This window comes from Cydia strobilella, chromosome Z (assembly GCF_947568885.1).
Source record: "Cydia strobilella chromosome Z, ilCydStro3.1, whole genome shotgun sequence".
Lineage (NCBI taxonomy): Eukaryota > Metazoa > Arthropoda > Insecta > Lepidoptera > Tortricidae > Cydia > Cydia strobilella.
This window is the reverse complement of record NC_086068.1, coordinates 26,426,716-26,440,693: the sequence shown is the minus strand read 5'-3', so window position 1 is coordinate 26,440,693 and position 13,978 is coordinate 26,426,716. Positions and strand designations below refer to the sequence as shown.

Below are 13,978 nucleotides of genomic sequence, written 5' to 3'. Positions count from 1 at the left end.
AAGTTTAAATTTAAAATTTAAATATAAACAATTAAAATACTCTACTTAAAGCAAAATAATTTACCTATAGTATCTATTGTCACCACAATAGGCTCCGACATTATCTTAGTCCAGGGAACTTGTATAAGTAATTCATGAATCCGTCCTGATACCAGTGTGAACGGCAGGGCAACCTCATTTTGCAAAACATCTGCTTTGAGCACCAAGTTGTGTAGCGCCACACCACCACCCCACAGGGATACCTGTCAGCCAGAAATATACCTACAATATCTATTAAGTATTTTAAGGCAATACTGACTCTGTGAGTGAGTGATATGAAACATACATCTAATATATAAAAAGACTGCCAAATATAGAGGCTAGTATCCACTATTCATTGATTTTTTGCTTCCATGGTACATTTTTAGGTAGTTAGTAACACATTTTTTATTGTATCACGTGAACTGATTTAGATTAGATTTAGATTCATTTATTTCATAATACAGATTACATTATAAATTGCAGGCATGTCAATCTACAAGAATTCATATTATGATCGTCAAAACAAGGATGTCATAAGAATATAATCAATATGATAATAAATTAAAAATTAAATAATTACATAATAACAAAGATAGATATAATTCCGTAATAGATGGTTACAGTCTAAGGAAAAAACGTGCCTCGAAAATCAAGAAAATTTGATTCTCGTTCAGAGGGCGCTACTAGCTTTGGCCTACTGTCGTATAGATGGCGTTGAGGGTTTCGTTTGTTATTTAACAATTTTAACGCATATCAGTGAAAGAACAGGGGTCAAAATCATAAAAATAATTAATGCAAATAAAAAATATCATTTATCCATATTTAAATACATTTTATCGTATTTTTATAAATCTTCATTTTTAGTTTTAAGGTGTGTCGATAGATGGCAGTGAATTTACTGGGGTTACAAAATTTACTATGACAGTACCGCTCTATCTTATTATATCCTCTTTGATAATAATAAGACTTCAAAATAATGTCAAGATAGTATCTCCTGTGGTGGATCGTCAAAATACATCATTCATAAATTCACTAACAGAATACAACGGTTTATCCAACAAAAAATCTCTTAATCGGCGTTTAAATGTTTGGTCACACAGTTCACTTCTTATAACGGCCGGGAGTCGTTCATAATAGGATGATGACACGAGGGTTTTTCTGGGCTAGGGCCATACGGCGAGGAACCGTTCTTAGCCGTCCCGTGGAACGGACGTTTATACCCTCAACATGAACCCGTTTAAATTCAGATATATTGTTTCTCACGTACATTATGATTTCAAAAAGATATAAGGAAAAGTGCGTCATAATGCGATATTCTACGAACAGATTTATATTTGTATTCACTCCGGCCAAAATGCGTAGCGCGCGTTTTTGAATAATTAAAACTCATTTTGCATCTGTCGAGTTTCCCCATATTATTGTTCCGTACGATAATAATGAGTGGAAATGAGCATAGTACACAGATCTTAAGGCGTCCTGAGATATAAGGGGTTTTAGTTTTTGCAGTGCAAAAGCGGCGCCACTCAATCTAGAACAGAGTTTATGCACGTGACATTTCCAGTTCAAGTTGGAATCTATCATGAACCCCAGAAACCGAATGTGAATAGGATGTTGCAAATACAAATAATTTAACTAACTTACATATTGGCACTACTTTGAAAAAAATTGTATCTTTAAAAATTTGATATCTGTGTATGGGATGGGACGCATGCTGCACCAATCAAATATCAGGTCAATATCTTCCTGGAGGATAAGGCAATCATTTTCCGTATTGATGACTTTAAAGATTTTTATATCACCTGCGTATGCGAGACATTGTGATTTAATCCTATTCAAAAGATCATTCACGAAAAAAAAAATAATGGGCCCAGATTAGAGCCCTGCGGCACGCCTGATTCAGCCATAAATGGAATAGAGTCATAACCGTAGATGCCAACGATTTGGGAACGTCGATAGAGATAGGATTCAAACCAACGCAGTAAATTTTCATGGATTCCAAGATGATTCAGTTTTTTTAACAGTATGGCATGGTTCACTCTGTCGAACGCCTTAGCAACGTCCGTATAAATGGAATCGACCTGCTTTTTTGCTTGAAAAGACAAACACAGCTCCTGCACATAGGTAAGAAGGTTAGTAGACGTTGAACGCTTTTTTACAAACCCATGTTGGCACGGGCTAAGCAGATGGACAAAGTGATAATAAACCTGAGTGAAAACGACACCTTCAAATATTTATTTATTTATTTATTTTAAACTTTATTGCACAAGAACAAGTACAAAAGGCGGACTTAATGCCTTGAGGCATTCTCTACCAGTCAACCACTGGGTCAAACAGAAATTGTTAAGGTGGGTGCAGTGCGATGCGAAAAAAAAATTTTCTAAATATAAATTCTAATACCAACGCCAATATACAAACTAGTAATATTTATATACTATAATACCTTTATAAACTACATAAATAAACAATATAAATACATATACAAATTTATCATATAATATACATAAATATATATTTGCATGTGCGGGATAGGGGGGAGGGGGGGGGGGTCCCACTAGACAGTATCTAGCAGGTGCTTGTAGAGCATTCGTTTGAAAGTCAGCTTGTTTGGGGCTTGTCTAATAGTTAGAGGGAGCGAATTTCAAAGACGGATTGCTTGAACAGCGAAAGAAGACGTGAGAAAACCGGTATGGTGAGGGAGAACAGAGAGTTTAAGAGAACGGGCAGCGCGCAGCTCGCAGCCTGGGCGCGGGGTAATAAAGCTGAAGTTACATTTTAAATATTCTGGAGTGATGGGCTCAAATAGGATAGAGAAGAGTATTCGAAAGGATAGGCGCTGACGTATAGGGAGCCACTTGAGCTGGCGGCGGTAGCTGGATATATGATCAAACTTTCGAATTCCAAAAATGAACCGTATTCCATTGTTTACCAGTCGATCGAGTTTGTTGAGAGAATTTTGATCCATGTTGGTTGTGCACACATCAGCATAATCAATGAGCGGGAGGATGAGTGCTTGAACGAGCAATTTCTTTGTGCATACCGGAAGGAAGTTTTTGAACCGGTAGAGTGTGTGTAAGGTACAAGCAGGCCTCCTTCACTCGCTCAAGGCCACGCGCTATATGCCTACCGCTCGGCGTATCGTGGACTATACAACCGACAGAGGGCCGCCGAACGCCCGCCTGAGCGCTCGCACCGCACGTTTCCCGCGCCTACGCTTCGAAATTCCGAAACCACGTAATTATTGTGCAGTAGATGGGTGTAAAAGTCAAAAAACAAAGGAAAATTTGTCGTATTTACCGAGTAGTATTTTAAATCTATCTTTGTGAATTTTTTCACCATTTATTTCTTTGAACATAAGTAGGTAAATCGTAAATTAAGGAGTTTTTTGAGTCAGGTATTATAAGTGTTGTTTTTAAATATTTGATTGACTAATAAAAAATATGGTTGATTCGTTTTATTACAATAATAACATAACAATAATAACATAAGTAACAGTTCAACCCTAGCGCATTCTTACGATGACGCGTTGGCACGTGACTCGCACGGCGAGCAAGGCAGTCTCGACTCTTTGTGCGCGTACTTATGGTACATTTCCTCTCGTCCTGAGCAGCAGGTATTATTATTAAGATTTTGTAGGCTATTATAGCGTAGGTATTTTCGCTTTTGTATGGGAATGATGTATCTGTTACGTAGTAACTATTTATTAATCTGTGGTACAGGTGACCTTCCGACTGATCTCAGAAAGTTGCCCGTCCCATGCGAGATGCCTGTCAATGATTAAACCGAGGTCCTTCACTTGACTCGAAACTGGGATAACCGAGCCGTCAAAAATTATCGGTGCAACAGAAACCGCATCCAACTTCAAAAGTTGCCATCGACTACCCAGAATAATGGCCTGGCACTTAGATGGGTTGACAGAAATGCCAAAAGAACTAGACCAGTCACTTATGTGATCCAGGTCATCATTGATAGCCGCAATAGCGCAGTTGACATCCGCTACCTCGGCTTGGGCGTATAATTGCAGATCGTCTGCATACAGATGATGATCGCATTTGAGTCCGTGCGTGATGAAATTAATAAACATCGAAAATAACAATGGAGAGAGAATACCACCTTGTGGTACTCCGGTGTTCAGATCACGCCAATCAGACATACACCTATCTCTACGGACAGCTTGGGTGCGACTGGATAGGTACGAATCAAACCACGCAGCAGCCAATAGAAGGTCGTGGTCAACAACGTTAAACGCATTTGAAAAGTCAATGAGAACAAGTACTGTAACTTTCGAGGATTCCATGCCTTGTCTTATGTCCTCAGTGACATTCAAAAGCGCGGTGGTCGTACTATGCCCTGCCCGAAAACCAGACTGGTATGGAGACAGTAAACGGTTGAAATTAATAAATTTTGAGATTTGGTTATGTGCTACAGCCTCTAGTATCTTGGACATGAATGGGAGAATAGATATAGGCCTGAAGTGACTAAGAGAGCTGGGGTTAGAAACTTTGGGAACCGAGATAACAAAGGCTTTACGCCAAGAAGATGGAAATTGTCTAGTGTGAAAAGAGAAATTGATGATATGGGTTATTACAGGGAGAATACTTTCCAGAACAAATACCCTGGCGAAGCAGTTTAATATGCTGATAGGGCGATAATTTGATACCTTGCTTTTATCCCCACCTTTATGGATAGGAGTAATTTTCGTCAGTTTCCAGAGATCGGGAAACGAACCTTCCTCTAAAGATTTGCGGAAAACAATGCACAAGGGTTTTGCCAACGCTTCTGCACATGATATTATAAATATAGCCGGCAAACCGTCTGGTCCGGCGCCCTTATCAGGGTTTAAGGATTTCAGCCTGTTTAAAACATCCCCCTCAGTAAATGCGATTGTGTTCATACAATAATTACTCTCCGGAAAATCAGGTTCATAAGTGGGATTATCAGAAGTTGTGTAAACAGAGGAAAAGTAGTTAGCGAATAAGTTGGCAACATCTTCACCATTTTCTGCAGCTGTTTCGTTATACACAAGACGTTGGGGTATCTGGTTAGTGGCCCTCTTTGATTTAGTGTAGCGCCAAAATGCTTTTCTATTATTATTCAAATCATTTTCTATACGTGATATGTAGGAATCAAAACAGATAGTGACTAGTTCCTTAGTTCGTTGTCTGAGTACAGAAAATGCGTCATAGTCTCTTGGATTTTTATATTTATTGTATTTCCGATGTAACTTATCTTTCTCTTTAAATAATCTCACCAGATCTTTTGTAAACAGTCCGGATACCGAGTATTTCGAATCCTAGCCTTAGGAACATTATTTTCTATGGTTAACTATATTGTATTATAAAGCAACTGCAGAAAACTGTCACAGCTCAAATTTGAATGGCCATCCCAGTCGACGCTAGTAAGATCCATCGAGCATTTAGTAAAATCAGCTTTACGAAACAGGTAACGAGGAGATGACGCATTTGCCTTAGATAAGTGTGCGTGGCTTTAAGACTGTAATAGCAATATCAAAAGGCGGGTGATGAGAATCAATGCGACTTAAGGGGTTTGTTTGATTAATACTGATATTAATATCCGAGTGAACCAGGGCCAAATCAAGAATGCGATTATTCATTGTTTTCAAAGTATTAATTTGAACCAGTTCGGTTGCAGCCATGAAATCTCTCAATGCCACACACTTCGCATCATTTGTTAAATTAGCATTATTGATATCAATGGAGCCATTATGCCGTGTTATATTCGGTAAATTAAAGTCACCTAACACTATTGTCTTAGAATTATTATGATATATGATAGTTTTTGAACGTGTTGTTTTGTTGATGCCCAGCATTCGGTTCCATAAAGCATGGCAGGTCGCACTACGGTTTTATATAATTTACCCTTTATTTTTAAAGGCATTATGTTATCACACAACACCAGTCAACTGCCTTCACTTCATCCAGCCTACTGTGGTTCTATGAGTTACGTCTCTATCAATTTTACCATCGTTGCTGATTATCGACCCTAAGCATTTAAGTTCTTTCACTGTAGGCAGTGGGACATCATTTATGTAGAGCTTGATTGAGTTGGGATCTGTTGTACCGTCAAACAAACATGACATGTGTTCTGTTTTCTTACGGCTTACTCTCAAACCATTTTCCTCTAATGATTTAGTCCAAATGTTTAGTTGATTTTGGAGGTCTTCGACATTATCTAATATTAGGGCGACGTCATCAGCATATAATATGTTCCATGGCACTGGTTTTTGGTGAGCCCTTGTTGGGTAATCTATGGTGACGTTAAATTATAACGGGCTTAATATTGACCCTTGATGCACTCCGTTGCTTATTTCAAACTTTTCAAAGGTTCCAGCTGGATAAACTATCTGGGTGGTGACATATCCTGAATTAAGGCTAAATACTGTTCAGGTACTTCATGAAACCTCAATACTACACACATTGAAATAATACTGGAGGGGCGGGACAGTTTGGCGTAGTTCATTTCTATATATATATTTTCGGACCCGGGTATGTCCATAAACTACGTCCGGACCCGGGTATGTCCTTAAACTATGTCCAAAAGAGAGGTATGGGCACTGCGAATGACATCTCGCTTTGTGTGGTAGGGCACAGGACAGCGGATGTCATTCCAGATCTAGAGCAGAGCCCAACTGGGAAGGTACCTCCACCTTACAGAAAACCGCAGCCAAATAACACTAGACCCTACTCATAGTGTTGTGTTCCTGCCGGTGAGTAAGGTTGCCAGAGCTCAACGAGGGAGAGGAGTGTGAGGGTCGGCAACGCGCATGTAACTCCTCTGGAGTTGCAGGCGTACACAGGCTACGGAGACTGCTTAACATCAGGCGGGCCGTATGCTTGTTTGCCACCGACGTAGTATAAAAAAATATATTATTCAATTTAATTATATTAGGTAGGTATATTTTGTTCTGATTTCATATGAATTTTCTTTTTTTTACAGTTCAACCACATCGGACGAAGATGATAAAGAGGAGTAAATGTGACGTCCCACGGGTAAAGGTACCTTATGGCGGTTGGCGCTTAAGCTATTATTAACGCCGCTCCAATACTATCGCGGTGCTATGCGACGTAAGCGCCAGCCTCCATAAGGTTCCTTTTGCCGTGGAACGTCACAAATAATAAGCGGCAATACATTTATTTATAGCTCAATAAATAAAGTAAATATGTATTATTTTCTTTTTTAACCTTTAAATATAAAGAAATATCATCAAAGTTGTCAGTTTTGACGCGAGGGGGCCGTTTCGGACGGGAGTTACGCGCTTTTTGTAATGCGTATAGTTAGAAAACTACTCAACGGATTGTCAAGTTTTTTTATTTTATTTTGTAGCTAATATTATCAGGTTTCATTTGAATGAAAGAATATGTGACCATACTATAGAACATTTAGTTGTTATTTTCAGTAGAAGGAAAAAAATAAAAACATAATTTTCTTAATATTCGGCCGCCATCTTTAATTTCTTAAATGGTATTTTTTTTCCGATTACAGGTGTCAATAGGAATTGATTGATATATCAATCACTAAAATCAGTGCACCCGTTTTGTGTCTACAATTTTTTTTTAATTTTGCAGCCGCCATTTTGGAAAAGGTCCGCCATCTGGAATTCTAGTGGATGAAATTTGTGTTTCCTCGGATGAAATCATACAGATTGGTCCCTAGTATCACTGGGCAAAGCGGCTTGCTTTCTGCATAAAGTGCAGTTTCATTTTGCTAACCGCTATAGCTATTTGTGTAACCCGTGCGAAGCCGGGTTTGGTCGCTAGTAAACAATTTACAAAAGTTAAAAAGGTTTATTATGTGTGAAACCCTATGGTTATAATTTCTTCTCTTCCACAAATTTTGTTATATCATAATATCCTTTTATTGCTTTTTTAGGGTTCCGTACCTAAAGGGTAAAAACGGGACCCTAATACTAAGACTGACTTGCCGTCCGTCTGTATGTCATTGTCACCAGGCTGTATCTCATGAACCGTGACAGCTAGACAGTTGAAATTTGAATGAAATGAAATGTATTTCTGTTGCCGCTATAACAACAAATACTAATAACAGAATAAAATAAATATTTAAGTAATTAAATATTTATTTATTCTATTCACAAAAAACGTGATTTTTTTGCCGTTTTTTGCGTAATGGTACGGAACCCTTCATGCGCGAGTCCGACTCGCACTTGGCCGGTTTTTTAAATAAATTCTGCTTTAATAATTGTCTTTCAAAGGTTATAGCCGTGTTTGTATGGTATGGGGCATCGGCCCCGGAGGCTGAAAAAAAAAAACATGTTATAGAGTAGTTTATACATAAAATACCCATTTTTTTTAAATAATGCATCTAGATTACTTACATGATATGTATGCCAATTGGCAAACAGTCATCCAAAACGCAAAGAAGTGTGATATGATAGATTACTAGAATTATATGTATAAAAATGATAATAATATTTCAACCTGTCTATTGTAATTGTAAATAATGTCTGAAATAAAAGGCTATTTTATAATATAAAATATAATAAAAAAAAATGAAATCAATCAATGGCAAAACGGCAATTAATTTGGCTACTGGGGCCGATGCCCCATACAAACACAGTTATACCCTTTATTGTTGTTTTCTTCTGATTTGAGAAAACTGAATAATACTGGATATACTGATATCAATTATATTTGTCCCATAATATTTATGTAAAAATATAAATATTTATACTTACTTGTGCATCTGCTGGCTTGAAGTCTCGTACATATTTGTCAACATAGCTTAACAAGATTGGTGTCACATATGACTCAATTTTGAACATTTTGCATGTTACGGCGGCAACATTTCAGGATCACAGTGGCTGTTAAATCAAATAAGAAGATTATTTTGCATAGAATAAAACTCACTAACATAAAGCAATAATAAAGATCAAAATATGATACAATATTGCCAATAAGTATCTGTAACTTATTTATGAAATACGTAAATCTATCTATCTAGTATGTATTGGGCATTTAAAATGTATTTTGAACCTGATTTGACATTCTTACAAAATAGAAATCAAACTAAAATAAGAAAAGAATATTCAGGATATTCTGTGTACATCAATATAAATGTTTAACTCGAATGAATCAGATTGATGATTTATCTAGAAACGCGGCAGCATGTCAAGCCAAGTTCAAAAGATGAGAGCTAGGGATGCAGTGGCCGTGCGTGGTTATATATTTTACATAAACCATTTGGAGCCACTTTTGACCCCTACCTAACTCAAAATCTATTAAACATTGGAAATTTAGTTCATTTTTAAGAGTATTAAGACTCAAATTTCATGAATATAGTTGAACCGGTTATTATTGGACTTCAGTAACTTGGCTCTTATTTCACATTTAGGTTTTTATGGGATCAAACATACATAACTCAGCCAGCCGCAATGTTTAACAACAATGCAAAATATACATTTTGCATCACATGTAAATATTTACATATGCATATGCTCAATCTAATAACTAGCACGAGCATTAATCTTGTGCCTTATTTGAGAATAATACCTACATTAGAACAAAAATTTAAGCGCACCAATTGAAACACCAAAATAAATACAACACAATAAATCGAGCGCCAGCTGGACTTCTCAGATACGTTTGACGTTTATAATCCAGGGCTGCCAGTACATAAATCTTGATTATACGATCCCTCAGAATAATGACTAAAGCATAGAAGTCGGGCAAAAATGCTTCGCAAATATGTATATCCGTACTTTACTTCCTTACGAATTAGATAATGTGCCGAAAAGAGATGCATATATGCTTGTTATTTCTCATTTACGTACGGTGTCATAAGTTTGATAATTTGCTATAAATTAATTATGCATAAGTTTATGTGCCGTGTAAAAGAATAATCACGAAATTGGCAAATTGATAATAGTCTGGCTAATGAAAGTTGAACCTGAAAAAACGCGGCAATTTCAAGAAATCTGTAGCAGGCGGCTCGTTGAATACAAGGATTGCATAACTTTTATACTTTTTATAATTTTCATATTCTAAAAATCATTAAAAAGCTTAAAAATTATGCAATCCTTGGAATCAAAGAGCTGCCTGATATGAGGATTAATGCATGTACGTAATATAGCTTTTATCTCATTTGCAGTCTACCACTCAGAACCGTCTAACTATATCTCTCGTTTTTTTATCATTAGAAAGAAGGCGAGCGATCTTAACGTGTCGTTTTATCGAAAAACACTTTGAAAATAAGTCACAACAAATATAATATACGATCATTTACATAATTTTGCTTTCATAAGTAAAATATATTAATAATAAAACTTGTCAATAAAAAGACACGTGGAAATGGTTTACCGTTTTTTCTAATGCTAAAAGACTAAGTATAGTTTCTAGTCATGTACCAAATAGGAAATGAAAAAAAAAAAAAGTTCGTGTAATATTTTTTTTAAATTTAATAATAGGGAACATTACGCGAAACTCGGCGTAGGTGGCGCCACTATCACAATCTGAGGGTCTATCGCGAAACAAGAAAATCGAACTTTCGTTATCTAACATCTCTGTCACTCTTGCGTATTCGAGCGATAAAGAGGCAGCTAGATAACGAAATTTCGGATTCGAGTTTTCCGGTAGGTCCCCTGAAAACTTGTCAAAAACCTGTTAAAGGTACAGTATGAATAAGTTACTCTACGGTGCACTAAAAAAGCTAGTGCTGCACTCTGGTGGCAGAACATTGCAGTAATATCCCCTATTCCTCGTCCTTTGGAAATCTGAAATAAAAAGTTGAGTTTTGTGACCAACAATATTAATAAAAGGAACATTCATAAATGATCATTAATGTCTTTTTTATTAGGGTTCCGTACCCAAAGGGTAAAAACGGGACCCTATTACTACCCAGGTAGCAAAATGACGTCAGCGACGTCATAATGACGGCATTATTACATCATAATGACGTCACTGACGTCATAATGACGTATAAATGCTACTGGGGTAATACTTCGCTGTCCGTCTGTCTGTCACCAGGCTGTATCTCATGAACCGTGATAGCTAGACAGTTGAAATTTTCACAGATGATGTATTTCTGTTGCCGCTATAACAACAAATACTAAAAAGTACGGTCCCCTTGGTGCGCGCATCCGACCCGCACTTGACCGGTTTTTAGTATATACTATAGTCTGGCAAACACAATCTGTCAGTAAGTAAGAACAATGAAAACTATAGGTACAGTCGAAGGCAAAAATATCGATCCAGACAAATGGCTTAAAAATAGGTGAACACGATTTTATTGTCTGAGCGTACATATATTTTTGGGACTTTGGGAATGTATATATATTTATGCCCTTGACTGTACTCATCAATTAAAATGAGACAGTCCTGGGCCAAACTATAAGAAAGCTGTAAATGTCGATAGGTTATTGATCTGAGGTCGATACATCACTATGCCAAAAATATAACCTTTCATACTTAGCAGAAAAGTTCGAAAATATATGCAAAAATCTATATAGACTTGAATGCAAGTAATAATTACACAAACAACATATCGATTTCTATGTTTAGGGTCAGGTCCTATAAATTAATTTCTTCAAAATTGAACAAAACACCGATTAAAGGTTATCGGTTAGTGCGTATTTTCTTTTCTTCCTGTTTGCGATTTACAGCCCTCGATCACACAAGACATTATCACAAAGGGAACTTCAAACCATTACAAATAAAAACTCAGCACGTTTTCCAACAATCTTTCAGGAGTAGCAACAATATAATTAAAATAAACCAGGATGACCGCTGAAACATCCCGGAATATTTCAACTAAAATAATACGACTATGTCAAGTTGTTACAGTTGTCACCTACCTGTGAAATAACGAACATATATTTTATTTGGCTGGATTATATTATAGAACCACATAGGACCATTTGACATTTCCCTCAGTTTATCTTATGACAATACTGAAAAAAACGAAAGAACTTGCGGATTGTTGTCTCACTCACTCATAGACAAAAAGTAATAACGTGTTGTGAATACGATATCTTTTACCAAGCTTTTATTTTTGCCCGGCTTCTTTGCTTTAGTCATTATTCTGAGTACGATCCAGTGCCTTCAACTATACGAAATTTGATTGCATTATACGAGTACATTAATTCAAAAAAAATGGGCTAATTTTAAATCAATATTTTTAAAACTGACGCGTATTTAAGTAGGTATAGATAAATAACTTTTGATAGAAAAAGGAGCGATATTCAAATTTTCTATGGGACGATTACAGGGACAGAATATAGTTGCCGTTCCAATAAATCATTACGATTTTTGTTCATTCAATATAGTTGGTCAAACCAAATTGTCAGTAAATAAGAACAAAAAAACTATAATCAGCTTTTTCTTTTGGGTGCAGCTAGTACTAGTGTAAGACAAAGATAGTATGATTCTCCCTGTCTATGTTTGAAATGAGACAGTCCTTTGACAAACTATAGCTGAGCTTGTCAAGACACTTTTACTATTATTGGGTCGTGTTTAAGCTCCAACTTCCCGCTTACCACCCAAAGCAAAACCAACCCTCCCCAAGTGTTTTATTAAGCGAAGCGGCGGGCCGAAGTCCCGACGCTGAGCTTCGAAACCCAGCGAAGGCCAAAGGCCGAGCTCCACGTAGGGCCGAAGGCCCGAAGCGTCCCTTACGATTTCCCAAGCACGCGAGGCCGAAGGCCGAGCTTCGGGAATGAAGTGCTCGCATGCGGATCTTTCCTTTCTACCAAAAGTACAACTTCATTACTTTTTTCCCTTTGGAGCCACGCTACGCCACGATTCCCGTACTATTCCTTTGAAGTTTCAAAAAAACCGACAACTTCCCGATTGCCCGCCACGGCTGACAACTGACGGCCAGTCGTCCGCCATTGTATACCATTGCCCCCTGTACACAATGGCGATGGCATGGCATGGCCCATCCTTCACCACTATGTACTGGGGCCTTAACAGTATAGGCACCCTGATTGTCAGTAGTTTGATATCCATGTTTTTTTTCGTATCCAATTATACCGATTGATACGAAAACAATTTGATTATACGAATTATACGAATTTCGTATCCAATTATACGATCTGGCAGCCCTGTTATAATCACACAATATTATTCTGAGCACACAATTATCACACAATCAACGTATGGTCCGAATTGGATGAGTAAAATTCTACGGATAAAATTTAGGCTCCAGAGCAACTCCACGGACGTCCAAACAAACATCCACAAGCTATTAGAGTTAAACCAAGTAAAGTCTGCAACGATTTTGATAGCATACGCAGTGCAAGTGTTATTTGTACGTCATAATTTCATAGAAGTTTGACGTTTAAAATAGCGCTTGCACTGCGTGTGTTATCAAAATCGTTGCAGACTTTTCTTGGTCTGACTCTAGGGTTTATCCATTAATTACGTCACACGAATTTCGAGGTTTTTCGACCCCTCCCCCCCCTTGTCACACTTGGTCACATTTGGCAAACCCCTCCCCCCCTGGTGTGACGTCACATTTTTTCAATGAAATCGGCAAATCGAATTAAGTATTATTACTATTTTATCGAAATATTTTTGACAAAAGAAAATAAATATTATCAAGCAAATCTTGTCAGTAGAAAAAGACGCGAAATTCAAATATTCTATGGGGCGATATCTCTTCGCGCCTACATTTTTTAAATTTGCCGCCATTTTGTACTGACAAGATTTGCTTGACCAGCTATATTAGTAATTTTATAACCCAAAACAGATTAGGAAAGAAAAAAAACAATTAAAAACAATGATTGTTCCAAAAACTTGTTATTTAACTGTACAGCGAATAAAATAATTAAAATATGTTAAAATGACGTCATAAAGTTTGTGACTCCCCCCCTTCCCCTTGTTACGCTAGTTGCTTCTCTTTCCTCAATATATTAAACTATAGATTCATAGACTCTTTAAGTTTAGTCAACTTCACGGTCAGCTTAACTTTTTTTTTCTTCAGAATA

General features: G+C 37.1%; 1 protein-coding gene across 1 annotated transcript in view; it reads right to left on the bottom strand.

The window, feature by feature from the left end:
- LOC134753720 (uncharacterized) overlaps nucleotides 1-9,648 on the bottom strand; it is a 190,881-nt gene extending 181,233 nt beyond the window's left edge. Inside the window, exons 1-3 of the mRNA XM_063689659.1 lie at nucleotides 9,550-9,648; nucleotides 8,732-8,857; nucleotides 65-242 (exon numbers count right to left, since the gene is read on the bottom strand). Of these exons, the coding sequence (XP_063545729.1) occupies nucleotides 65-242; nucleotides 8,732-8,818 (265 nt within the window). The 5' untranslated portion in view covers nucleotides 8,819-8,857; nucleotides 9,550-9,648. The remainder of the gene's footprint in view (nucleotides 1-64; nucleotides 243-8,731; nucleotides 8,858-9,549) is intronic.
- Between the last annotated feature and the right edge of the window lie 4,330 nt (nucleotides 9,649-13,978).